General features: G+C 44.5%; 1 protein-coding gene across 1 annotated transcript in view; it reads left to right on the top strand.

Annotated features, from left to right (window-relative positions):
- The window catches only part of CPD (carboxypeptidase D), a 750,705-nt gene that overhangs the window by 514,417 nt on the left and 208,858 nt on the right, over positions 1-27,430 (top strand). The window contains exon 14 of the mRNA XM_069615245.1: positions 24,006-24,141. Within this exon, the coding sequence (XP_069471346.1) occupies positions 24,006-24,141 (136 nt within the window). The remainder of the gene's footprint in view (positions 1-24,005; positions 24,142-27,430) is intronic.

Below are 27,430 nucleotides of genomic sequence, written 5' to 3'. Positions count from 1 at the left end.
TTTCCTCGTGCCCCTCATCCTTCTATAAACTCTTCGTCCCCTTCAGTGCTGCATATCTGACAATTGTGGGCTCTTGTCGCAAAGATTTACGACGTCCCATCTGGGTAGCCATGTGCTAAAAAGATTCTTAGCAATAACTCAACACAAGCCTTTCTTTGATAGAGATGTGCAATTGTGCAGAAAACAGTAGCCTTTATTCAAATGGATTGTGTCCTCCCATGTATTCCTCATCTTAAATATATCCTTACCTTCAACTTTGCTGCTTCAGAAATTTTTCTCTCCCCACCAGAGGGTGCTCCACTCGAGGCAACGGCGGCGATGTCCCTCGGCGGCATCCGTCGAGACGGCATCCGTAGTATAAATGCCTCGAGCGCGCCCGTTGGCCTCCGTTCCGTTTTTCCGTTAGCTTCGCTTCGGAGCAAAATAAAACGGCGCTTCAGTCTTAAGTGATTACGTCGTCTTCCTCGAAACCATCTACTCCGCAAACGGGGTTTAAGAAGTGTCTAAGGTGCGGCAGAAAAATGTTGCTGACCGACCCTCACCGTAACTGCCTCTGGTGTCTCAGGTCCAAACATCGGATCGATGACTGCGGTTCGTGCAATCCATGACCCACAAGGCCTTGAAAGAAAGACGAGATAAACTGGCGGTGGGGGAGGAATCCTCAAAGTTTTCTAAGAGAGGGAAGAAAGATTCGGTAAAACACCATAAAAAATCACGATCGAGGAGTAGATCAAGGAAGTCCTCTTCTTCTTCGTTCAAAAAGGCGAAAAAGAGACGACACCGATCTCCCTCTTCTTCTTCCTCGACTTCGGAGGAAGTTATTACTTGTCCAACTAAACATGACTCCCCTAAAAAGTGGGAAGCATTTAGAGAGTCCATGATGAAAATGTTGAGAACGCGGCCCAGACCCCCTCAAAAATGTCTGTTGAAGGTCATGCCTCTAGTCACAAAAGTGACAGAGGAAGGTCTAAAACTAAGAAGTCCGACAAGAAATTGTCGAGGGTGTCTTCTAGGGAATCTTCCCAGACACCTAAAAAGACACTCTACGAAAAAGACTTTCGACGTCGATAAGTCATTAAAGACTTCGACGAAAACATCTTCGAAGCCTCTGTCGAAGGCTGTCGAGTATAAAGGGTCGCCGACCCAACAAAAAAGTCACATTGAATATTTTGACGACTTCGAAGATTTCTTCGACGGCGTCGAGTGTTTCGAAGACTACTTCGACAACATTGACTGCCTTGAAGATTCCTTCACCATTTGTAGTGCCTTCGAAAACATCGAAGAATACCTCTACAACATCGAAGGTAACGGCCACGACTTCGACGCCATCGACGCTTCTTTCGACGTCGACACCAGGGTTGAAACATATTCCTGAAAAAATATTTCACCCTGAAAACAGACATGATTTTTTCCATACTAGGTCATCTGTATATGGAGAAATGTCATCAGAATATGAAGAACAAAATGAACCTGAGGTTACATCAGCAGGGGTAAAATATGGGACAAGAGATGTTCCAGAGGAATTAATACATCCTCAATCAAAAATGCAGGATTTGTATGAATGTTTACAGTCTGCAAGTGGAATAGACACATCTCCTGAATATGAATTTGAGAGACCAGATCCAGCAGAACATGCTGATCTGGGTTACAGAAAACTCATGAATAGAGTAACAGAGTTTATGGGGTGGGGTAATAATGCACCTGTATACCAGGATGATGACATGACAGATATTTTGTCAGGAGGTCCTCAACCAGACCCCATACTTCCTTTTCATATTGCCCTGCAAAGGAGAGTAAATGCTGCTTGGGAAAGACCGGAATCTTGTCCACAGTAAATAAATAATAAATAATATGTGGCAAAATGCAGACCTTGTAACTCTGACCCAGAGTATTTGAGTAAAAATCCTTCTCCTGAGAGTCTGGTAGTTCAGGCAGCCACATCAACAAAAAATGTGGCATACCCCACTATTACCCCTGATAGGGATGACAAGAAAATAGATACTTGGTCGAAAAAGATCTTTACATCAGGGAGCATGGCTCTGAAGTCTACCAATGTATCTTGTACATTGGCTAGATTTAATTATACTCTGTGGGACTGCATGTCAGCGGCAGCTCAACACATCCCGGAAGGAGAGGAACGTGATGGTTTCCTATCCATAATTAAAGATGTTAAGGAGGCTTTGGGAGAATGCCTTCAAGCAGGTTTGGACACTGCTGACAGTATCAGCAGGTCCATGGCGTCTAGCGCAGTGCTACGCAGATTTTCGTGGCTAAGGAAGTCAGGTTTTGCACCAGATGTTCAATCTAGACTCCTTAACATGCCATTTGATTGCTTGAGGTTGTTTGGCAGCAAGGCGGATGAAAGTTTGGAGAAGCTGCAGACCTCCAAGGCAGCGGCAAAGTCACTTAGTGCCGCTATACGACAACCTCAGCAACGCCCCTACACAGGCTCATCTTCCTGGAGGGGTCGTCCCTTTCGTTTTTACTCCTCATTTGTGAGAGGAAGGGGACAGGCCAATCAAAAGAAAATTTCCTCGGGGCGAGGAAGAGGCGCTAGATCTGCCCCAGCAGCAGCATCTGTCCCTTCAGCCGCTGCTGGAGCTGCTGCAAAACCACTCTGATGTTTTGACGCACAAGACCCCAGTGGGAGGCAGGATCCCACAGCATCTGAAAGAATGGCGGGGCATTACTTCATATGTTTGGGCACTGGAAACAGTATCCCAAGGTTACTGCCTTCCTTTTCTAAAGAAACCTCAGAATCACCCACCGGAATACAACTCTACCAAAAATCCAGACCCGCTCCTGTTGCAGGAAGTTTTAACCCTGCTACAGAAAGGTGCAATAGAACATGTACCTGTAGCGGAGAGGAACAAGGTTTGGTATTCCCCATATTTCCTCATTCCAAAGAAGGACGGAGGACTGAGACCCATCTTGGACTTGAGAAACTTGAACAAGTTCCTCAGGAAGGACAAGTTCAAGATGGTCACTCTTTCTCAGATCCTTCAGGCTCTCCAACTTCAAGACAGGTTGGTATCATTGGACCTTCAGGATGCTTACTTTCATGTGCCAATCCATCTCAAGCACAGAAAGTACCTGAGGTTCGCAATTGGCAACTGCCACTATCAGTTTCGAGATCTGCCTTTCGGGTTGTCCTCTGCCCCAAGAGTTTTCACCAAGTTGATGGCGGTAGTGGCAGCGAGTCGCAGAAGAGGGGGGATTCATGTCTACCCCCATTTGGACGATTGGATGATCAGGGCACGTTCTCCAGAACAAGTCCAGGATCATCTATCCAAGACTTGCCACTTCCTTCACAAACTAGGGTTTTCTCTGAATTTAAAAAAGTCAAACATGATACCATCACAGAAGCTCCAGTTTATAGGAGCAGTCTTGGATACTCGTTCGGGCAAAGCCTCGCCTCCCGAAGAGAGAGCTCACCACATTCTGCAGATGGTGACAAAATTCCAGAATGCCCAGTATCTACCGGCCTTCGATTTTCTCAGGTTGCTCGGCCTCATGGCATCCTGCATTTTTCTGGTGCCAGAGGCCAGATTGAGGATGAGATCCCTTCAATGGGCCCTCAGGACTCAATGGTCCCAATTTTCAGGGCAAATGACAGATCTCTTACAAGTTCCAACCAGAGTAGCTCAGGACCTACAATGGTGGGTTTGCAAAGAACACATCCTCAAGGGACAATCTTTTTGGCAGCCATGGCCGGAGATCACTGTAGTGACAGACGCAAGCACACACCAACGATCTGACAATCAGCGGTCGTTGGTCTCCATCGGAGTCCAGACTACACATCAACCTTTTGGAGCTGAGGGCGATCAGACTAGCGCTGAAGGCCTTCCTGCCCTCTGTACGGGGAAAGAATGTCCTGATCATGACGGACAACACAGTGGCCATGTACTACCTCAACAAGAGAGGAGTAGGGTCACTGCCACTGTGCAGAAAGGCAATGCAGCTCTGGTTCTGGGCAATACAAGAAGGGATCTCTCTATCTGCCATTCACCTAGCAGGAGAGCAAAACACAGCGGCGGACACTCTGAGCAGGCAGAGCACAGTCTCTCACGAGTGGGAGATAGCTCAGGATGTCCTTATGGAGATCTTTGCCCTTTGGGGAACCCCTCAAGTGGATCTGTTCGCGACCATTGTCAACAGGAAGTGTGAACTGTACTGCTCAAGGGAATTTCCCCCGAGAGGAGCTCTAGGAGACGCATTTGTAGCAGAGTGGGAATTTCCTCTTCTATATGCGTTCCCTCCAATACCTGTGATCCCTCAGGTAATCAGGAGGTTGAGAAAGTTCAGGAAAACCATGATCCTAACGTGGTACCCAGACCTTCTCGACATGTCCATCTGCCCTCCAATACGTCTTCCAAAAAGAGAGGATCTTCTCTCGCAAGAGGGAGGTCACGTGCTCCATCCAGAGGTCAATATACTCAACCTTCACGCATGGCTTCTGAGAGGTTGAGATACAAGGATTGGGACCTTCCGGATGATGTTATGGAGGTGTTGCTTTCGGCCAGAAGGCCAGCAACAAAATCTTTGTACCAATGTCGTTGGAATAAATTCAGTAACTGGTGCAGGGATAAGAATGTGGATCCTTTTGAATGTGACATTCCAATGGTATTATCTTTTCTATTACATTTAGCTAATCTGGGGGTACAGGTTGAGACAATAAAAGGATATGTAGCAGCGCTATCTATCTTCAAGCGCTCATCAGAAGAAAGATCTTATTTTAAGATACTCTTAATAATACAATTTCTAAAAGGTTTAAACAATGTTTTTCCACCAGTACCTTTTCAAGTTCCTGTGTGGGATTTAAATTTGGTACTTACATTTCTGACATGTGCACCCTTTGAGCCTTTACATTCTTGTCCGTCAAGGCTTCTTACATTAAAAACTATACTTTTAATTGCATTGCCATCAGCCCGCAGAGTGAGTTGCAGGCACTTTTGAGTGGTCCTCCTCACACCATCTTTTCATAAAGATAAAGTTGTCCTTCGAGTTAAACCATCTTTTCTGCCAAAAATAGTTTCAGACTTTCATCTGTCACAGAAAATAATTCTACCTGCATTCTACCCTTCTCCTCACACATGTAGGAAAGAGGAAAGACTGCATAGGCTAGATCCCAGAAGGGGCTCTAAGCTTTTACATCTCAAGATTGTCAAAGATACGTCAGTGTGATCAACTTTTTGTGGGATACACTGGCCGTAAATTGGGACTAGCCGTAACCAAACAAAACATTATCAAGATGGATAATTTTAGCCATAACAGTGTTATAGGCTAGCCGGAAAAGATCCCCCTGAAGGCTTAAGAGCCCATTCAACTAGGGGCATAGCAACTTCAACAGCACTTAAGAGGGGGTGTCCCTGTGCAAGATATTTGTGCAGCAGCTACATGGTCATCCATGCATACTTTCATCAAACATTATGCTTTGGACTCAACTATATCTCAAGGAGGTTTATTTGCCAAATCTGTACTACATTCGGTACATGACTAAAAGGCATCTGTACTCCCGCCTCCAATATAACACTGCTTTGGGAGTCTATCTAAGTTGAGGAATACGTGGGAGGGCACAATCCATTCGAAGAACAAGTTACTTACCAACTGTATCGTTCTTTCGATTGGATGTTCCTCCCACGTATTCCTCATTGACCCTGCCATCCTACCCCACAGTACAGTTTACGTGGTTTACGCTCTAAATTCTTTCAAGGCTTGGGTCAATAAGAGGCACGCCTTTGTTTATAATACATGGGCTCTGATACGAAAAAACAGAACTGAGGCCAACGGGCGCGCTCGAGGCATTTATACTACAGATGACGTCGACACTCGACTGATGCCGCCGAGGGACATCGTCGCCTCGAGTGGAGCGCCCTCTGGTGGAGAGAGAAAAAATTTCCGAAGCAGCAAAGCTGAAGGTAAGGATATATTTAAGATGAGGAATACGTGGGAGGAACATCCAATCGAAAGAACGTTACAGTTGGTAAGTAACTTGTTCTTCTTTACAGCTAGCTGGGAGGGTTTCACATGCCATAGATTTTCAGTTAACAGGAAAAGACTCGTTTTTCTATATGAGAAATACTCTTATAAAAGACGTTGCACAACATTTTTGTTCTAATATGAGCCTTACAATATGATAGGCCAGATTTCTATAAGCAAAGTACATGGCCTGTTTTCATTGGGCATAAAAGCTTCCTGATTTCTTCTTGCAATTACCTCATCCTATGCTAGTCAGCACAAAACCTATTATTTCCTTAAAGCTAGACGGAACCAGTTTTGGGATGACGAACATTGAAGCAATACCCTGCCAAGGACATGAAATTTGCTGTTATGTTCTCATTGGTTCCCTGTATCTTTTATCTTTCCTTACTTTCTCCCAACATTTAGCCTGAAAGTCAGCTAAAATTGTATTTTCCTACTAAATGCTGCTAAATCACTGCGCCTAGCACTTGCCCGGGCCTCCCCCTGTTCCCAATAACCTTGGCCTGGGTTGCTATTTGTCTAAGCTCCTCACAGCCCTATATTTCTGTTTTTCAGCAATTTGAATTTTCACGAGGCTTAAGGCCTGCATTCATTTGTAATACATACTATGGTGTCGTTTTTTGGAACAATGGCTACCTTTTTGCTACGGCATTTCTATGTCGGGGAGCTATATTCTGAATTATTCACATTGTACACAATGTATGCATCAATGGCAGGAAGGAACGTGTATTCCAATGGACCTTGGAGCAACCTTCTGTTGATAATTCTCCCTTCAGATTGTAGCATTTTAGACCACATTAATGCCATTCCGCAGCTCCCAGGGTGGGAACACAGTATGAAACTCTGCAACATCAATAATATTGTGAGCATTTGCTAAACCAGTTAAAGTTCAAAGAACTGTTAGCTCTAATGCCATCCCACTTTCTAATGAGGCCACTTGGCAAAATTGGATGGGAGGGGGCGGTCAGGGTTCGTGGGGAGAGGTGGTTTAGCTTCAATCAGATGCAATCAAGGTGGGTACTGCTTCAGTGGAAGATGATTGAGCCCGCACTAGGTTTTCTCTCAACCAGGGTAAAAAAAAAACACCATATTGGCTGGAATTCAGGACCGTGAACTTGGCACTAGGAATATATTTTCCTCACATGGCAGGCAAAGGGGTAAATATCAGGCATATGGTGCAATATGGCTGACACTAGGAGAAGTGTTATTGATGGCTGAACAGCTGCCAAGGGCAAAGACTCTAGTAGATCATCTCAACAGAATTCTCAGACATGAGGTGACCCACGCAAATCCCAGTAGGCTTTTTTCCCCCCCTTGATGGGGCATTTCATTCATGCACTAAATTGCTAGAGCCACTACTGAATGGTTGCTTTATATGGTTCACCCACGTAGTGTTGATTGGGGAGACATGTTCCATCAGCTGGAAAGTTGTGTATGCCTTTCCACCATTACCTTTGAATCACCTGCTTTTTCGCTAAATTGCAGATATCTCCCTGCATATTAGGAAATATTTTCTTTATACAACTTTCCCTCCATAGCTTTCTATGGGATTCCCTTTTCGAATGGATTGTGTCCTCCCACGTATTCCTCATCTCTGATATTTGATATCCAGCTCTAGCTGCTTCGGGAAAAAGAAATTTCGGCATACTGTACGTTGATGGCATTGACTCGATATCCCTCGAGGCCCTCTGTCTTGAGAATGAGGTCATCGAAGGTATATATAGCATGCGCAGCACCCGTTGGCTTCAGTTTGGTTTTTCCGGAAATGCTATTGCTTCGAAAAATACGGCGCGCTTCTTTACTTCACAACTTCATTGCTTCGAGAAATAGAGTAGGTCTTCTTTGTCGACACCGACAACCCTGAAGACCGGGTTCAAGATGTGTCGAGACTGTGGGTCGTAAATGTCATTAACCAATCCACATTGCTTATGTTTATGGTGCCTCGGGGTGGAGCATAACAATTTGGACTTATCCAAGTGCCAGTCAATGACAGGAAAGGCCTTGAAGGAACAAAAGGGGAAGTTGACGTTGGGTCGAAACCCCAAATCGCCTACCCCGACCAAAAAAACCTTCGACCGAGGCGAGATGTGACTCTCCTCCGAGGAAGAAAGCGAAGAGGTCTAGATTGAGGAGTGGCTCCCACCAGTCATTGTCGAAGAGGTACCATACCATAGGTCGCCTTCTTAGACTTCCTCATCGGACGCTTCCCCTGAGAGGGTATCGTGCCCCACAAAGAAACCCACTCTGGCTGAAGGATTAAGGGCCCATTCCACCATGGGCATGGCTACCTCTACAGCCCTGGAAAGGGGGTGTACCAATAAAAATTATTTGTGAAGCAGCAATGTGGTCTACTATTTACGTGTTCACAAAGCATTATTGCATGGAGTCTTCCCTCGGTCAGGATGGGAGTTTTGGAAAAGCAGTCCTGCATTCGGGGAATGTAAACCTATAAGAAACTGAAATTCTACTCCCTCCACCAAATCAAATATTGCTTTGGGAGTCTAACAAAGTTGAGGAATATGTGGGAGGACACATTCCATTTGAAGAACAAGTAACTTACCCCTGGTAATGTTTTTTTGACTGGATGTTCCTCCCACGTATTCCTCATCGCCCTCCCAACCTGCCCCACAGTAGAATTTCCCTTACCTTTACAGCTTTCGTTTTTTCAAGCCTGAGTACGGTCATTCCCGTGGTTATGCGGGTATTTCTACTGTAGGAAAAAACAGAACTGAAGCCAAGGGGCGCTGCGTGTGCTATATATCCCTATCTCTATCCGGAGGCCCTTTAAGTCGACGCACAGCGCCCACATTCCGAAGCAGCTAGAGCTGGATATCAAAGATGAGGAATATGTGGCAGGAACATCCAGTTGAAAGAACGTTACCAGGGGTAAGTAACTTGTTCTTCTTTTTGCTTGTTTTGAGCACTCTCCAATCTTTTTGGAGGTAAATAAATCCTTCTGCTTTACTAACCTTGCCTGTTTTGCTCATTCTTATGGGGAAATGTACTAGTCCCTAAGCTTATCCGTACTGAGAGAATATGTATCGCTTTGTGAATGTTTGTATTGTTACAATTGCACACATCACCTTACAATGAGGTGCAGTTAAGATACTTTGTATATTTCCATCTTTTTATATCATTGTTTTGGTTACTTTTACAATGCGCCTAAGACAAGCTGGTGGCAGCTGGGATATTTTATAGTTTGTGCACATTTGCATTTACAGTGAATGGCTACTAATCGTAGATGGCACCCTAGGATGGCCATGCCAAAAGGTTTTTTGCTTGATCTTTGGCCATGTGGTTCTTTGGCCGCCTTGCTGCCTTCTCAGGTCAGGAAATGCCTTAAATGGAAATCCCTTTCCCAGTGAAAGCTGTGACTTTCACAGGCTAAGGGGTGTTGTTTGAGTCCCAATCCGCATCTCTGGTGCCTGAAAGTCTGTTTCTGGGTAGATGAGGTAACCAATAGCTATCGATGATTGGATAGCCACTGGCTGTGTGAATGGTGCAGATTCTTACCAATAGTAGATTTCGGCTTTCTCACCAGCCTGAACCATGGATGAAAAGTAGGGCTCCTTCAACTGTCCCTCGGATCACCATTGGAGCCAAGATTTCTACAACGAAGAGCATCCTGCTGATGACCTGAGGGCGACCACTTCAGCTGACCAGTGTCTACTCCAGTGCTGTCCTGGTGAAGCCATGCTCCTCTGTCCGGATATCAAGAAGGCCTTTGTTGATGCTTTAACCCCTGGACCACAACCAGTCTCTACCCCTGCTTGAGGATCCGTGCCTGATGAGTCTTCGGAAGTGTCCCTGGAAAACTGGTGCACTGAACAGCTCTTTCCTGTGCTACCACGTTGCAGCCGTCGCCGTTCCAAGCAGAGCCTTGGAACTTTGTAGATCTTCAGCTTGTGCCACAAGTCGCCTGCTCAAGCATTTTCAGCCATCCCACTCTAAGGGAAGCTGTGCTGCGCCTGCTCTTGTGTTTGCTGCTGGTAGAGTTGAGTCGTGTTGTCTGTGTCCCAGAAGGGTCTTGTGGCAATCTGTCCGAAAGAAGTCTTCACATGGCTTTGTTTGGGTCTTCTATTGAACGCTGTCTCGCGAAGATTCCTAAGTACCTCCAACTGTATCTAAATCCTGCTAAACAAAGTATCTCTTATGTCTAGAACCAATACAGAAGAAGCCTGCAACATCCACACCTGGTATCAGAAGAACTCTGAGCCTGGGGTACAAGTCAACCCACCTGTTTACACCCATGCCCTGTCTCCCTTCGTGTAACCAGGGTGTGAACTCCTGGCCCTGATTCACTCTTACCTGGCCTTTGATGGTGGAATTGGGGTTAAGCATACCTCCCCCAGCTTACCCTACCATATTAAGTGGAGTCCTGATCTTAACTTTATCTACCACGTCATGACTCTTTATTAATCATAACCACTGGCACTGCAAATCTCTATAATATAACTAACTAGAACTCGTTTTTATATAGTGCTATAAACCCGTGGGTATCTAAGCGCTGCAATGACAGTTGATATTATCCCACTGCGTGGTACTCAATTTATCAACCTCGGAAGGATGAAAGGTTGTGTTGGCCCTGGCGGGATTCGAACCTGCGCCAACAGGCTATACATGGATGTTAGAACGAGCGCTGAGCTCGCTGTGCTATCTGACCGGCTATATAAACCTCCCTGAAGAGTGACTACTTTGGAACTTACTTTTGGGCAATAGAGCTCAAACCATTTTAGGGTTGGTCTTCAGAAGAGCTTGGGATCTGTTTTGAGATTGTCTATTTCTATACACTTCAGTACTTACCTATGTTTCACTGGTCATTGAATCGAATGTTATTCTGTCTCCTAAGAGTGAATGCATGTATCTGTCTTATAAGGGTTTTGTGTGACAATATTTGACTAGACGTTTTACTTGCTTATTGTGTAACTAAAGGCCAAATAATTGTATTTGTATGCTTGCTTGTCTAATTGGAATTACTTGTGTTGCTCTGTGTAGACTCATTGGGCATGGTCTCGGCCTCCCAGCCAATGAGGAGGGTTTGAACAGGGGCTTTACCAGATGGTAAAGCCCCGCGCTGAGCTTCCTCAGAGCTGGAGGCCACCATCTTCCTCTGCTGGATTTTCAAGTGTGTGCTCGCTTGAGTGCCTGTATTGCGCCCCCCACTACACTTACTTTGCACTGCTGTCCCCCGCCGGCAACCGCAGTGGTACTGGCACATCCCCAACACGCGACTAGCCGCCATGGAAAGGGAGATGGACTACATGTACTTCATTCTGCCTGATCCATGACGGCCATCTTATTTGATAGGTTTTTTAAATGTATTTTGTTAGTTGTGAAACAGCCAACACGTTATTTCTCAACTTTAAAAAGAAAAAAAACACTACTAGTACCCCGGTACAACGTGCTGGGGTACTAATAGCAATATATCACCCTTGTAAGGGGGCATTACCGGGCAGTTCAGGGTTCGGAATTAATGTTCAATGAGCAGGAGCTAAAAACAGCATCGCACAGTAAGCAGGAGCTACGACTAGGTAACCATGAGCGGGTACACAGCGCAACACAAATGTAACTTCCACATGAGATACACAATAACATTTTGGCTTTTAAATATGATCCATTATGTTCCTATATGTGTCCTAGTTCTTCTTTATTACCATTTTCAAACACTCAAAGTTAATGCCACGTATGCATGTTTGTAAGGCACCACTTGGACTGGGGAGCCAAGCCAGAATTTGATGAGATTTGATGAGGTTAGATGGAGGACTTCAAATTAGTTGTTCATTGTATGTGGTCCAACCCATCCATGAAAGCTCATCCTACAAGAGGCATCACAGCAACGACTGTCTACCTGCGAACATTCCCATTCGCTATGTCTGCAGAGGAGAGCCTAGGGAACACGTACATTTCCCAAACATTGCTGCCTTGAATCTGATGCTAGAGCTTACTCCCAGTGTGCTAAACTCTATTGAAGAATTTATTTTTGTTGAATCCTTACTGCACCACTTTCCCAAGTAATCACTCTGTCAAAATGTTTTCAAATCTTGTGCTTCTATGCAAGGTCCAATGTTGAAAAATAAAGATACTTCCTTGAGTGACTGTTCTCCAGTATGGGTATTTTTCAGCGAGTCATATACAACCTACCCTCTTCTCAGTGGTGGCAAAAATTTCAAGTGCTCTTTTTGATCTAGAATTTAAAGGTGGCTAAAAAACGGCCGATGGACCATTCAGTAATTGACTAAATACCACCACACTTTGTATTTAGTTGCTCATGCCAGATTTTTCCTATGTCTGCATTGTTTAAAAAGTGAGTGTTCAACCCAGTCACTGGATGAAATGTGCAGTTATATGCCCAGAAGCCTGGCATATAGGGCTGTGCTGAAGTGAGGGCTCATAAGGTGTTTGGTGCATTATAGCCTATTGAAACAGGTTTAACATTATTAGCACTTGGCTAGGGCACGGGTGCTATTCTTTGACCCCTTTTTGCACAAAAAAAGGAGGTTCAATGTCTGGAAAAGTGACTGTATACCATGGTTATCATAGTATGGAGCAAGTATTTAAAATCCCCTTCAAGGTAGTAGAATTTGGGAAATAACTAGATGTCCGATTCTATAGAAACAGACCACAAAGTTAATTTTAGGTTTTGTTCACTCCAAGATGACTTAGCGTTAAATACATAAAATGAGGCCTAGCACACAGAATGTGTTATGTTTATTTTGGAGTCCCATATTTTTAAAATGAGTGTATTTGGTAAATGCTCTTAGGCTGAAATGGTTTCTTACTTGGGACGATCAGATTTTTAGGACTACACATTTTACATCAACGTTCTCAATACCAAGTGTTTTAATGAATAACAAGGGTCACATTGGATGCCTCGTAACCAGCAATGAATGAGCTATTGCCTCAACAAAACAATTAAACCTTGTTCACAATGCTCATTATGTGTTCTAGCTTTTTAGTGCTAGAAATATCAGATGCTCCTTTTAACTCCATTTTAATTCATCAACCTCAGGAGGATGACATGCTGAGTTGGCCTCCAAGATATTAAAACCGACCATGTGATGCATAGATTTTCATAGCAATCGCATTGGCTAAATTATCAGACCAACTTTGGTTCAAAGGCCACAAATTGGCATCCTTCTGGGGGAAAAAATGGTCACAAGTCTGCCCTTCAGTGACTTATTCTACTTAACAGTGCAGATTGCATCCCTCATACACCCTAGAGCTCAGACTCTGTACCCAAGATCACAAAGCGCTACTTGATGCAGTTAAGAAAAATTAAATGTATGTAAAAATGGTGGGGCTGAGGGTTATTGTACTCCAGCCTAGTTCAAATATTACGGTTGAATACTTCTATTTGGAGTGTTCTTGAATTGAGTGTTTTGCTCTACTTTCCATTGCATTTGAACTTAACCAACCACGTCAAACTTGTTTCAAGCAGTTTTAAAATTGAACTAAAAAATTAAATCTGTTTTAAGGTTTGTTTTTAATATGTTTGCGACCATATGTCGTGTAATATTTTTTCTAGTTCGATGTCTGCTTCAAAATAGGAGTCATCCCCAACTTGAAACCTTAGCCCTAAGACTGTGAGGTGGACCAATCCACATTTGGCGCTATTCTCTAATGCTGCTAAAAAACAAAGAACTGCATATTTATTTTTCAATACATAAAATGTTGTACAGAGGAATAGTATTGAAAAGGAAAGAGTCTAATGCATGAAAGCACAAATGTAGTGCAGTCAAATAGTATTAAAAAAAAAGTTCATAAATGCAAATAATGACACTGAGCGAGCCCAGCAAACCCCACAATGTGTATAAGTAAATGTCAATTCTTATTTCTTTTACTAACAAAGTGCAGTTTAACAGAAAGCAATAAAATAAATCAATTTCTCAATCAAACACAAAGAAATGCGCAAAGGCCCATAAAAAGCCATGTGTAGCCACCCAGCTCGGTGCGGGTGCTTTGGGCACACTGTTCCTACACTACAAAACCGTGCCTGTACAAAAATTCCATTGACCAACATTTACACAACCCCATAGGGTGAAAACAATAACTTAAAAACATTGAAATGAAAGCAATTCAAACAACAAATGAACATTCAAAAGAACAGCATTTGAAATATACACTGTGCCATTAATTGTAATCTAATAAAATGGTGACATCTGTCTGCCTTCTTCTCTGACTCATCTCGCCCTTACCTGCACCGCATGTGCTCCTTCATTTCCTTCTGCTGAGTGATGCATTCAGCATTATGGCGGCACCTCATCTTTGATCTCGCAGACTCAAACAATGCTTTCTTAATGTACTGTCTAGTTGGGCATCACTGACAAAGAACTCTCTCCCTCGCGTGGCCTTCATCTGTGAGGAATTCGATCTATTTGATGGCATAATTTACTAGAAACCTTATGGCCGTCCCCCATTACATCTTTGCACCTGTCCTGCTGGAAGGTACAAAGGGCCTGAGGGGGGTGTGGCGCTGAAGAGTCCGGATAGGGCACTGTCTGCCCCTGTATATTGGCATCTGTCTGCTGCTAGGCTGCCTAGTGAGTTCCTCGTGCATTGTGCAGTCACTCTGTCTGTTTTCTCCCCCCCTGCCTCCATGGTGCTTTCCATCTCCCCTATCTACTCTAACTGCTACACCATCACCTATCCTACCTCTCCCTAGAAGGAAAACATTTAAGAAAGCTCTCCTGGTTTCTAACCCAGACCTCACCGTCGCGGACACCTACGTCAATGCTTCCACCAGGCAGACTATCACTGACATCCGCTTTTGTTGCCCCCTCTTTGGACCTATGGACTCCACATATGGTTTCAATCCTCGCCCTCTTCTCCTCTTTGCCCATTAATTGTGGAACCTGTTGGAAAGTACTCTTGGCACACTTCACATCCTCTAGGTGTATCATTGTCTATCGGAATAACACTGTCATGGCCCAGGGTTCTCAGCCCAACCTCCTCCTTCTGATCAGTGTCTTCCATCTCTCATTAATTTGCTCCCTTCTCCTGCCACTCCTTCCACCTCCCCCCCCCCCTGCCTCTCCGCCACCTCCGACAGGCATACCACACCCCTGTACCTCTCCTCGGAAAACCTTCAAAGGTGGCAACCAGTTTCACTAAGCTACCCTCCATGCTCATTCTGCTGTTAAACACTCCTCTGATATGTCTCCTTCTTGAAGACCTGGATGGCCTCACCCTTACCGGGACGTGGTTCTATGCCAGCTTTGTCACTGCTCTTGACGCTCTTCTTCCCGAGGGCTGTAAGATCCTCTCAAGCCCAGGCCCAACTGGCCTGTTGGCAGAGTAGCCCTGATCTTCCCCAATTGGGTCTCTGCTACTATCATATCCACTCAATCCTACTCTTCCTTCGAATACCTTGTCTGCAGGCTTGGTGTCTTTCCTACCCTCTCTCACTCTCTCCACCATCTACAGTCCCCCTGGCCCAGTCTGCCTCTTCCTTTCTGAATGAGCTGACCTCACCTCGTCTCTCCTGACTTCTAACTCGAAGCTTCTCTGAGAGTTCAACATTAATCTTGAGTCTCTTGAAGTGGCCACTGTACTCTTCTGCGACCTCAGTGATTTCTCTTTCCCCTCACCATTTTTCACTCTGGTCTGACTCATTCAGCCAAACTCACCTTGGATGCACTCATCTCAGCAGACATCCCTATTGCTAACCTGCTCACTACACCCCTCTCCTGGTCTGACCGTGCCCTCCTCTCGCCTAAAGCTCCTGGGCCCCCTGGCTAAAACACTGCCCGTCTCCTCCCCTCTGTGATTCGACCGATGAAGCAAGTATCAGTTGCTGCTTTTTCTGCCACTTTTATCCCCCATCCTACCCATGCTTTGACTCTCCCACTGAGACAGCCCTCACTAACCTTCACCTCTCCATCTGGAACCATTGCCCCTATCATCATAAGGATCCACATGAAGCCTGATTCCAAGTGCAGCAGCTGGTATGGTTCTAACCTAGCCTCACTGAAACAAATGTGCAGAGTTGCTGAACGGAAGTGGCAGACTTCGAGCACATCCACTGACAGACTGGCCTGTCGCCTGCTCCAAAGGCAATAGTCTCTCCATCTGCTCCAAGAATAGGGCCCATATCCAAGCCTGCATCTCTGGGGCCACCAACAATATTGCTGAATTGTTCAAAATATGTAAGAAACTCACCAATCCTACTGCAGTTTCCACTTCTCTTCCTTCCCAGGCCCTCTGTACTGAACTGGCCTCCCATTGCACAACCAAAACACAGGTCATCCTGTCTGAACTCTTCTCTAGCCCCCTCCCTACTCACCACCTGCTCTGTCCTCCCTTGCCCCCCGCCCTTCATCCCCCACTTTCTCCTCCTCCTTATCCATAGCACTGGATGAGATTTCTAAAGTTGGCCACTATATGAAAGTCTCCTCCAAACAGGTGCTCTCCTGCTCCTCCAGAACTATCGAGGACAATATTTCCTCTCTCGCTCCTACCTTGGCCGACTTCTGTAACCTTTCCTTTGCCACTGGCTCCTTCCCTCTATCCATCAAGCATTCCCTTGTGCACCCAGTCCTAATAAAGCAGTGTGCCGACGCTTCCTGCCTGGCTAATTATCACTCTATCTCCACTACTCACTTCCTGGGCAAACTCTTGGAGAAGTTGGTCATCTTCCAATTGATCCACCACATTGAATGTGTTGGCTGCCTCCATTACCACCAGTCTGGCTTCAGAACATCCAGAGGCACGTAACCTGCTCTCCTCAACACCCGGGAAAACCTACTCCCAAATCCTGATTCCAACTCTTCCCTCCGTTCTCATGCTCCTCAATCTTTCCTCTGCCTTTGACATGGTCAATCATTCCATCCTCATAAAACGGCTCAGTGATACCATTGGCATCATGGACCTGGCACTGGATTGCGTGTTTTCCTTCCTGTCTAATCGACCTTACCAGGTGCAACTGTGCCCTTTACTCTCTTCCATCTCACTTTCTACCTGCACCGTTCCTCAGGGCTCTATCCTATAGCTGTGGTTCTTCAACCTCTACCTTGCCCCTCTGGCCCGCTTGATCTCCTTCTCTCCTCACGACCAGTGTTATGCCGATGACGCACAGCTCTCCTTCAAGCTTCTGTCCACTACCTCCTCTTCTTCCTCTCTCATTCACTGTCTGACTGCTATTCAGGCATGGTGCACGGCTAACGATCTCGGTCTTAATGCCAGTAAGACTGAGATACTTATTGGGACCCCTGCTCCTTGTTTCCCTCCCACTCTCTGGCCACCCTCCTTTGGTCCTCTCCCCTCACCATCATGTGAGGCCAAAAACCTTGGTGTCATCTTAAACGCCTCTCTCCTCCCCTCACATAACGGACCTTGCTAAGAAGGTCCGCTTCCAGCTTCCATCTCCTCAGAGGCATTCTTCCCTTCCTCGCCTTCCCCCAGAAACTCAATGTCACTAGAGCTCTGGTACTTTCTAGGCTCGACTTCCGCAAAAGCCTCTTCCTCAATCTGCCTCTCTCCACCCTTTGCCCTCTTCAATTAATCCCGAATAGGACAACAAGATTTATCCTTGGCCTCAAGTCCAGGGATTTCATCTCTCCAGCCCCACAATCTCTGCACTGGCCCCTGGTGGCTGCAAGGATCAAATTCAAGACCCTCTGCATCATCCACAAGGCTTTCTGTTGCCTGGGCCCGTTATATCCAACTCCCTCTCCCTAAATACCTCCCTTCTAGAGCACTTCGGTCCTCTAGCTCCAACTCTCTGCAGATCAGATGTTTTTTCAAGCAGAAAGTCAGGGTAGGTCTCTCTTTGGCAGGTGCCTCCCTGTCTCTCTCAAACTTGAGCCGGACCTCCTTAAGTTCCAGAAACCTCTCGAGGCCCTGCTTTTCTCTATTTCCTTCCCTTTCGACCTCCCTTGCTAATGTCCCCACCTGCCGCTGGGACTAGTGGCCTGATCCCTTATGAGTCTTATAGGTTACCAGGCCCTCCTTGACCAGTCTATACCAGCACTCCCCCAAACTTGCACTGCCTTTCTGGGCCCCCTTCCCGGACTAGAAAGGTGGGTTGACCATCCCTCTGGAGCCCACCCCTGGTGTCTCCTGGCACTTACGCCCCCTGGGCTCTTCTCAGCACTTGCCTGGCCCCTGCCCCCCCCTTTGCACTTCTTGTTACTGCACTTGCACAATCTGAATGTCACAAGGCCTAGTAGGACCGTTATTGTTATTATCTCCCCTGTTCCTCCCCCCGCGCCCCTTTTTTGGCTTGTGGCACCTGGAAACACCATTTGCGCATAGCGCCTTATTGATATTCAATAAATAGTGACCCTAACCAGTCTATTTTGGAAAAGTCTCTAAGAAAATAATAGATTAATAACTCTTGGTGTTATATATTATCGACTCAAGAGCTTGAGCTTCGGGATGATGAAAGGGTCCACATTTCGCCACAAAATGGGCCCCAGTATTCCTCTGTGAATAAAGGATGGTGTGGGCAGCAAACAGAAGTGCATGAAACATTGCAGGTTGTCTGTGGTTCCCAGCAAAATGAAGTGCTGAAAAAGACAGATCAGGTTTAATTAATGTGGGTGTGGTCTCACTGACACATGGCCAGTATGTCATTATTAAACGAGAGAACAATTGGTTGTGTAAGAGACCACAGAGCACCTGTTGATGAGGTCTCAACATTTTCTAATTTATGCGAGGAATGGGTGGCTTCAGCCTGTACTGTTAATTTGATCCCACCATCCGGTCCAACACTGCAGGGAAGCAACCCTGCGCCTGAATGTGCGCCAGGGGAAGCCCTTTGGGGAAAGCAGAGTAGAAAATAAAAGAAATGGACAATGTGTGCCAAGGAACATTGGAGGCCCATATGTATGCGTAAGATAATGGTGCAAAGCTACTGTTGTGGAATAGATCCATGTTCTAACCAACGTGTGAAAACATGGTTGATTTAAAAAATTGCTGAAAATGCTTAGATGGGAAACGGGGAAAGAGTGTAATGCAACTAAAAAGACAAAGACCCTTCTGCTGTGTTACCACCATGAGTGGGTAAACATGATCCTGATGACAAGTGACACTACACGATTATAGTAAAGTAAGGAAGGTAAATGGATTCACATGCACTGTCCGACCCGTCGTGCGATCCGCTATACAATACCAGGCGGCATAAATCCTAACCTGTAGGCTCTGCGATGCAGTCTCGCGAACACACAAGCTTGTAGAAGTCCCTCTTATCCCAGTGACGGCAATTGCCAAAAGTGGGGCTGCAATGAATAGAGAGCCGGCACTGTCAGGCTCGAGCAGCTGATGCTACGCGCGGCACACAGAGCTACAGGAGCTTAGAAATAGACAAGGGTTAACTCAAAGTAGAACTGTACAATTGGAAAGCCAACGGCCATTTTAGAGATGTGTGAAAGAGTAAAAGCCTGGCTGGCTATCAAGTAAGAGAAGTGTGGCGTGGACCTGCAGTAGGCCACATAGCAACAGCACGGATAGAAATGAAATCTGAAATGTAGAAAAGTAGTTGAAAAGTCAGTGGAAAAGTAATCCGAAGCTACAACGTATTTCTGGTGGAAGATGCACCAATGAATGGTCTCATTCAAGCCAGAATTGTGCATCTAATCTGTGGATCCAATGCTGTCCCAGTTTGTGTAACCTACGAATAACTGAAAAGTTATCAGGGCGCTGAAAAGTTATCAGGGCGATTGGCTTCCATTATGAACCACCAAAGGTAGTTTTCTGAGTGTGACCTAATGGAGTATGGATGTCAGTGATTTATATAGTCCTGAAGGTTTCTGTAGGTGAAGGACATTTTTAGACCTCTTGGGAAAGGTTTACATAATTTGTAATTGATAACCAAAGAATTGCACTTTAAATCCAAAGTAGAAATTGTTGCCTTTGCTTCTGCATCTTCATATTCTAATTACCTGCAGTCATTGAAGACCGGAACAATTCATTACCATCTAACTGTTTTAAAATGGTCATGCAATGTTTTCTTTTAAAGGAATAACTGTCATGACTTTGTTGCTTTGCAAAAAAGCAATGCCCTTTGGAAGGAAAGATAACAGATAAGCGGCAGTAAACCAGTATAAAGTTAATTAAGGTTAATTTGTGAAACAAAGGGCCTCATTATGACTTTAGTTGGATTCCAGTGGTAAATTCTCCTAAATCACTCCAAACTGAATTGCTGTTAATGCTTCTTGATCCCGCAAATTTGCTGCAGGATTGCAAGTGGTGCAGCGATGCAAGTCCCCATTGGTGGAGTCAATAGGACTCAATAGGGAATTTGGCAGAATTGCCGCCAGCGTTAATTCTGCCACGTAATACGTAGTAAATCCGCCTGTTTCTGGTGGTAGGGAGAACGTTTCCCTCCAACTTTTAGTTTGAGGCAAACCTACCTCCATACTGGAAAAATCAAAATGGAAGTGCAGGCATTCACTATTTGCTCAGGACGCTATTCCTTACATTTAATTTGAGTCGCTTTTCTCATAGTTACAACTTTTGTGTCTACCCAAAAGTATGTTTATTAGAGAGAGTAGTGTAGTTAATAACTGTAAAAGCGCCAATCAGTGAGTTTATTCAAAAAGATAGTGACACTTATTTGTGTCACTCTTTTTCAATTAACTCTTAGATTGGTGTTTTTACATTTATTAATTACACTACTCTCTCTACCTCCTTAGTGCCAAACTTAGTTCAGCAGTAAAGGAATTACCGCTGCATTACCACTGTTTTTCCTGTTCTCCTTCCTACCATCAATGCTCTCCCTAATAACACTGACCCAGCTCTCCTAGTGGAGACTTATAATAAAACTATGACCAATGCCCTGGAGTCCATTGCCCCTCTCAAGCTATGCAAGAGCAAACAAACGCACCTCAACGCTTGGTTCACCCCTCACCTTAGAGAACTAAGACTACAAAAAAGGAAACTCTAATCCCGTTGGCGACACACCCCGTCCGACGAAAATAAAATACAACTTAAACAATCGGGCAATAACTACAAAAAAGAAATCCTACTCACAAAAAAAAATGTATACAACGAAAGAATATACAATGCCAGCTTTAACAACAAGGAACTGTTTACTATCCTTAGGGAACTGGAATCCCAGAATCCTCCCCCTGACATTCCCAAAGACAAACAATGGTGCACTAGTATTCAGAACGCCCTAATTAACAAAATAACAACTCCAACTTAAAATTGCTAAGAAGAAAGCCTCTCTACCCGCTAGTGAGACACCACCTATCAGCCCTACTGAAAACATGCCACGCCCTGCACCTTTCAAATTTACCAAAGTTTCCATCCAGGAAACGGAAAAAAATATTGCATCCCTAAAGCTCTCCAATTGCAAGGGAGACAGTTGCCCAGCCCAACTCATTAAAGACGCCGCAAGGGACTTGGCTCCTTTCATCACAAAATTAATCAATGCCTCCTTCTCCACCAACAGTGTACCAAGCAACTTAAAAGTCATGGGTTCTGCCTCTCCTTAAGAAACAAACTCTTGACCCTTCTATCCCCACCAATTACAGACCCATCACTACGGTACCCTTCCTCCTCAAGATAATAAAGTGGCCTATTTGCAAATCCAGCATTACCTTGAAACCAATCATCTCCTAGGCTCCTGCCAATCTGGTTTTAGACCACAACATGGCACAGAGACGGCCTTCATAGATCTTAAAACGCAAATTGACGAGCTCATAAACAAGGGAAATACTGCCATGCTGCTGTTCCTTGACCTGTCAGCGGCCTTTGACCTGGTGGACCACGTAGTCCTGTGCAAACACTTGGTATCGGCGGCCAACTTCTCAAGAGAGGCTACAGCCTGGGTCCAGCCATTTGTAGATAATAGAACAATGAGTTTTCTCCACATTAGCAGCAGCAGATCCTATTAAAACAGCATGTGGTGTGCTCCAAGGTTCTTGCGTCTCGCCAACTATGTATAATATCTTTGGGTGCCAGCTACACTAACTATGCAGATGACACTCGGATCCCATTCTCCTTTCGGGCAATTCTGCCTCGGATGCGTCCTTGGTAAACAAAATATTACTTATCATTCAGGCATGGATGGCATCCCATGGCCTCTGCCTGAACGATGAGAAAACGGATATCCTGTTCCTCCGTTCAGCCGCCAATCTAAAAAAACTCGGCCCTGGCTATTCTACTTTTAACATTGATGGTAATACAATTACAGTATCTAAAGAAGTAAAGGCGCTAGGCTTTTACCTTGACTCCACTTTAACACTGAAGAAACAGGTAAACTCTCTAGCATCCTCGACCGCTTACACATGCAAACTTATTAGAGCATGCAGAGCTTTCCTAACTCAAGCTAGCTGTATTATCCTCACCAATGCCCTTATACTGTCCAGATTAGATTACTGTGATGCCCTTTACTTGGGAGCCAATAAATACTTCACAGATATAATTCAGATACTACAGAATAATGCCTTGAACGGCCTTGAACCTTCCCAGTAGAAAACATATATCTGACCTGAGAAAAGATCATTGGCTAAAAATCAGAGCGAGAATTGCACTCAAAACAGCCGCACTTACTTCCAAGTGCCTTAATAATGCAAGCCCCACCGTACCCGACAGAAAGAATAGTCAGAAGAACATCAACTCGTCCTACTAGAACTGCCAACTCTTATTGGCTTCTAGTACCTACATTTAGACTAAAAAATCAGGTGGCAGTAGCTTCCCGGTTAAGGCAGCCCAGTACTGGAACGCACTCCCACTTGACCTCAGAAAAGACCAATCCTACTACATCTTCAGACGAAAACATCCTCACATGGCTACACTCCAATGACCGCCTTGTCAATATACATTGTACCTGTGATCATTTGACTCCTGTTTCCTTTGAACCTACCCCTATGCATATTCATGTACTCTTTTTGTATATCCACTACTTAGACCTGTTGATTATGTATTGCCTTTATATTTGTACTTGTCCTCATTCTGTAACTAAGCTTGAAGTACCCTTGTATGCTGTGGCACCCAGTTAACCTAAGGGTCCGGGGCACTTGACAAATAAATAAACAAACCGACCTCATAATAAGGCCCAAAGTGCCTTTGCAGTTTAAATACCGAAACACTGGTATAGCTTGAGCCTAACCAGATGTCCTCCAAGCAAAGGATTCTTGGCAGCCTTGGGCCATTGTCCTATGTCACTTTTAGTCTGACTAGCCAGAGTGCTAGTGCTGTGGATATCCCATGGTTATAGCTGGGACAAAGAAGACCGTGAGTTAGAAAGGGAAAAGATCCAGGTAAAACTAGGTGCAGGAGGATAGAGTTGGAGGCACCCGGAGTGGAGCGGTGTTATGGAATCCTGGCAGCCATCGGAAACCATACCTGTGATTGTCCGGAAGGCCTGAATCCTTACTGACTGTCAGAATTCCAACATTCAACTCTGGTTGCTAATAAGTTTTACTACTGCCTAGTTTAATGGTACTCGTATCAACCTTTGGAAGGGAGAAAGGGCATAGTAGATTCTGCCAAGATTTGAACTTGAAAAGTATGCTCTGGCCTTATGTCTGAGGCCTGCACTTAACTCTCTGAGCTATCCACTCAGACTAAACTCGCAAACATTGAGTACATTATGTAAGGCTACTGCATAAATAATGTTTAAAATGTTGTGTATTTAAGATGCAGAAGAGTACCAGCATGAATTTTTGAAACTTCTTAACCCTGAAGATCTGTAGTTACAGGTAAGTAGCCTTTTCTAGCTAACTGTATTCTCCTACTACCACAGAGTTAAGCCATGACCTCTAGCAAGGGCTAAAGATGATTTTCTAGATGTTGGAGAGGAGTGCTAAAGTGGTTGTTTCCTGAAGTTGTGCTATTTACATGAGATTGCTTGAATTCTTTTCAAAGGTGAAAATAACAGGTGCCCCTTTATAGACCTAAAGAAAGCGTTTGCTGGATCAGTTTTACGTAAACTGCTACTTTTGTATCGCAAGGGAACACCGTGCATGCTTTTCAGGAGCACAAACTACAGTACATACACCTTGGAGGGAATGGTTTACCAGTAAAGATTTTGCCCTTTGTGCTAGTTACAGGTTTTGCTTTTATGTCTTTTTTAGCTGATTGATCGGACAAGAATTGTGATTGTACCTTCAGTGAACCCAGATGGACGGGAACGTGCTCAGGAGAAGGCCTGCACGTCAACCATTGGGCAAGCCAATGCTCATGGGAAGGACCTGGACACAGACTTTACAAGTAAGCAGAACGGCCTGGATGTAAAGTGTCTAATATTTACAGTGGATGAGGAAGGGTGTGCTGAAGGTGTGGAAGTGTTACAAAAGAGGAGCCACACTTACGGTTGCGCAAAGTTCCTCAGAATTCCTGTAGTGCTTTGCTAAAAACTTGATAGGGTGTCAAGAGGAAGCAATGGTGTGTCCTCGAGGAACTGGATATTCCCTCGGCACTTCTGAGGGCTATCCAGATCCTGTATTCATAGAATGAAGCTGCAATAAGATGGACTGTTGGACATACGACCCCCATGGTGAGCATTGAGATGGGAGTATGGCAGGAGTGCGTACTGGCCCCTATGCTATTCTGTTTTCATTCATTGGATCATAGCAACGTTATTGAGTGTCCTGACAATGCTCTTACCCTGCCTCGTCATAAAGTGGCAATTCTTTTATTTGCAGTTTTACCCTCCCTCACTCCAATGGGCCGTAGCTGCCAATTAAAAATGTTTGAAAAGTTTTGTGATTTTAACGGTTTGTCCATAAACACACACAAAACTAAATTGCTGATATTTAAGAGGCAACAGACCAAGAAACAACCTTGTTTAAAGTAAGAGAAGGCCCAATAGAACAAGTAGAAAAGTATGATTGCTTGGGCCTGATAGTGAGGGAGAGTTGCACTTGGGGGAGCAGAATGACCAGGCAGTGTTGACGCTGTTAAAATACAGTGGTGCAATCTCCAGGTTTACGATGGGGTATGGAAGTGGTGCGCTGGGAGTTTCACTGGAAGCCTACAACGGCCAACCGGCTCTCTAGGAGCCGAATTGTGGGGTGTAATTGACAATTGTGGAGCAGAATCTTTTGAAAAACTTACTAGAGTTACCATATTGTGCACCCAATCTCCCAACATTTTTGGAAACCGATTGGCCTAATCTGCGCAGCCAAGCCTGTGTATTATTGGGTATGTGTTTGGTCTAATCCAAGTTTGGGTAAATACAGGGACGCCCTAAGGGATCTTATGACCCATGAAGGTGGAGTCGACATTTACCTAGGTTTGTGGGAGTAAAAAAAAGAATGACATGCAACTTGGAGGGGAGATTATTGGCCTAACCCTGAAAGTGTGTCTAGTAACTCTAAACTGCAAATTAAAGACGCTTACTCCACAAAATGGGAAGCAGACGCAATGGCCAAGATTGCCCAATCCAGTAGCCTCACAAGGTATTGGCTTCTAAAGGAGTCTTGTGGTTACGAGACATACTTGGATTGTATGCTTCCTTAACAAATGATATCATGGATTATGGTGCTACGCCTGGGGATACTGCCAGTTGCAAATGTAATAAACAAGTGTAATAACAATGTTTCACCAAATTGTCAGTTCTGGCCAAATGAACCTGAAAGTATTGTTCACTTTGTTTTAATCTTTCCTAAGTTCATTGATATAAGGAGAACGTTTTTGAGACCTTTGTCTACACTCTGTGAAGTTAGTTGCGCCAGAGGCAGTGCTGCTGTGTAGTGCAGCTAAGGGCCTTCTGGCACTCTGCATGGGGAACGATTTGCTCCATGCATGGAGAAGAATGTCCAAAGGTTCTCCTCAGTTTTATCAGGTCATCACAAGACTCATGGGGCATGAGAGTATTTGTAATGGAGAAGAATGTCCTAAGTTTCTCCCATTGGAGTTGTTTCATTATGTCATCATGAGACTCATGGATCATGCAAGTATCTGTAATTTGCATATTGAAGCAATAGCTTGGCATTTCATTTTAAATGACTGTGTACTAGTTGGCATTTTAGAGAAGCATGCACTTATGAATGACCTATTTTATTATTCATACTAACCTTGGCTTAACTTTTACGATTCTATGAGTTCAGATATTTGAATCCATGGTTTTATTTGTAATGATATATTATTTGAAGGAATTTGTATTGTTTTGCGTTGCTTTTATGGTCTGTTATGGCCAAAATACAGCTAACGTAAGGTACAACTTTCCATAAGTATAAAACATCTCACAGTATATTCATAGAAATGTACTGTATTTTTATGATGAACTGCGTGTACATTTTAAAATGTACAGTTGCCTAGATTTCAAATATTTGCTTCTCCAATACAAGGCTGTGTAGCTAAAGCTAGACACTGCAAAAACAACTTCTGCGTGCCCTGTCTACTTGCAAAGCATCTGCTATGAAGGTTACAAATCCAACTTTGGCACCAACTTGTACTTTACTATAAGTGAGTGTTAAGGTTGAATTTTTAGTGCTATGTAGTTGGTGTTTATGCGTAAAGAGTTTTACGGTTGAATTTGTAGTGAACAGTGAGTGTTTGTACCTTAATTGGTGTTCCCACTCTTTTTAGAAATACATTTTGTAAGGTTAACCTTAACTCTTGATTTAAAAATGACATATAGATATATCATTATCAAGGTTTATTCGGATAAAATATCCATAAACCAAAAAATAAAATTAATATATGCTGGGTATGCCTGCATCCTCAGGTGGGTTGGAAAAAGCTGACTAGAAAAGAAAGCTGCCCCTTTAAGAACTTTTTGTTGGTGAGACCACCTCACGCGCATGTGTTGCTTCACGTGCCAGCCCCACCCGTTGCCCCTACATCACCAACTGCCCACATCCAGTTCCTGTTTTTTCTGCCTACCGGGTAGGCTGGAATTGCTGTACTCTGCGACATCCCTCTTTTTGGGGGTGTTCCTTTTTGACTGTTCACTCCCCGGTTTCATTTGAATTGGTGTATTTTTCATTTTGTATTCACTTGTGGTGCCTCCCTCTGGCGCCTTCCGTTTACTACAGGATTCAAGCAGGGCAACCGTTGTCGGAATCAGTTCTCATCGGCTAATGTACATCATGCCTCGTCCAGTGCCCGGGGATCTATCACCCAGTGAGTTTGTCTTCATAAGGACCATAAAGGTGGCCGAGATTGGTAAGAGGGAGATTTGTTCTCTGCTGACAAAATCATTTCAGCACCAGGAAGAAGCGCTAATGCCACCGGCAACTGTACAGGCAAGATTAGCCATAAAGAAGCAAAAAGCCTCCTGGGGGAAATCGGTACCGACTGGTTCCGCTGTGACCGCACCAGTAGTTATCTGTACGGATAAAACTAGCCGTGTTGAGCTGAAGACTCCAAGGGTTGGATCGGTGCCGACTGGTTCCTCTGTTACTGCATCGGTACCCGGTATAGCTACCGCAGTTGGTTCTTTTGGTGCTCCTGTACCGAAAAAAGGTAAGACTAAGTCTTAACTTTCTAATTTTGGTATGGACTTGGTACCAACTTCACTGAAGAGGCATCAATGAAGGAAATCGATGGATAA

This window comes from Ambystoma mexicanum, chromosome 9, assembly GCF_040938575.1.
Source record: "Ambystoma mexicanum isolate Mex_15411 chromosome 9, UKY_AmexF1_1, whole genome shotgun sequence".
Classification (NCBI taxonomy): domain Eukaryota; kingdom Metazoa; phylum Chordata; class Amphibia; order Caudata; family Ambystomatidae; genus Ambystoma; species Ambystoma mexicanum.
The sequence above is the reverse complement of the archived record's forward strand: the minus strand, read 5'-3'. Positions and strand labels throughout refer to the sequence as shown.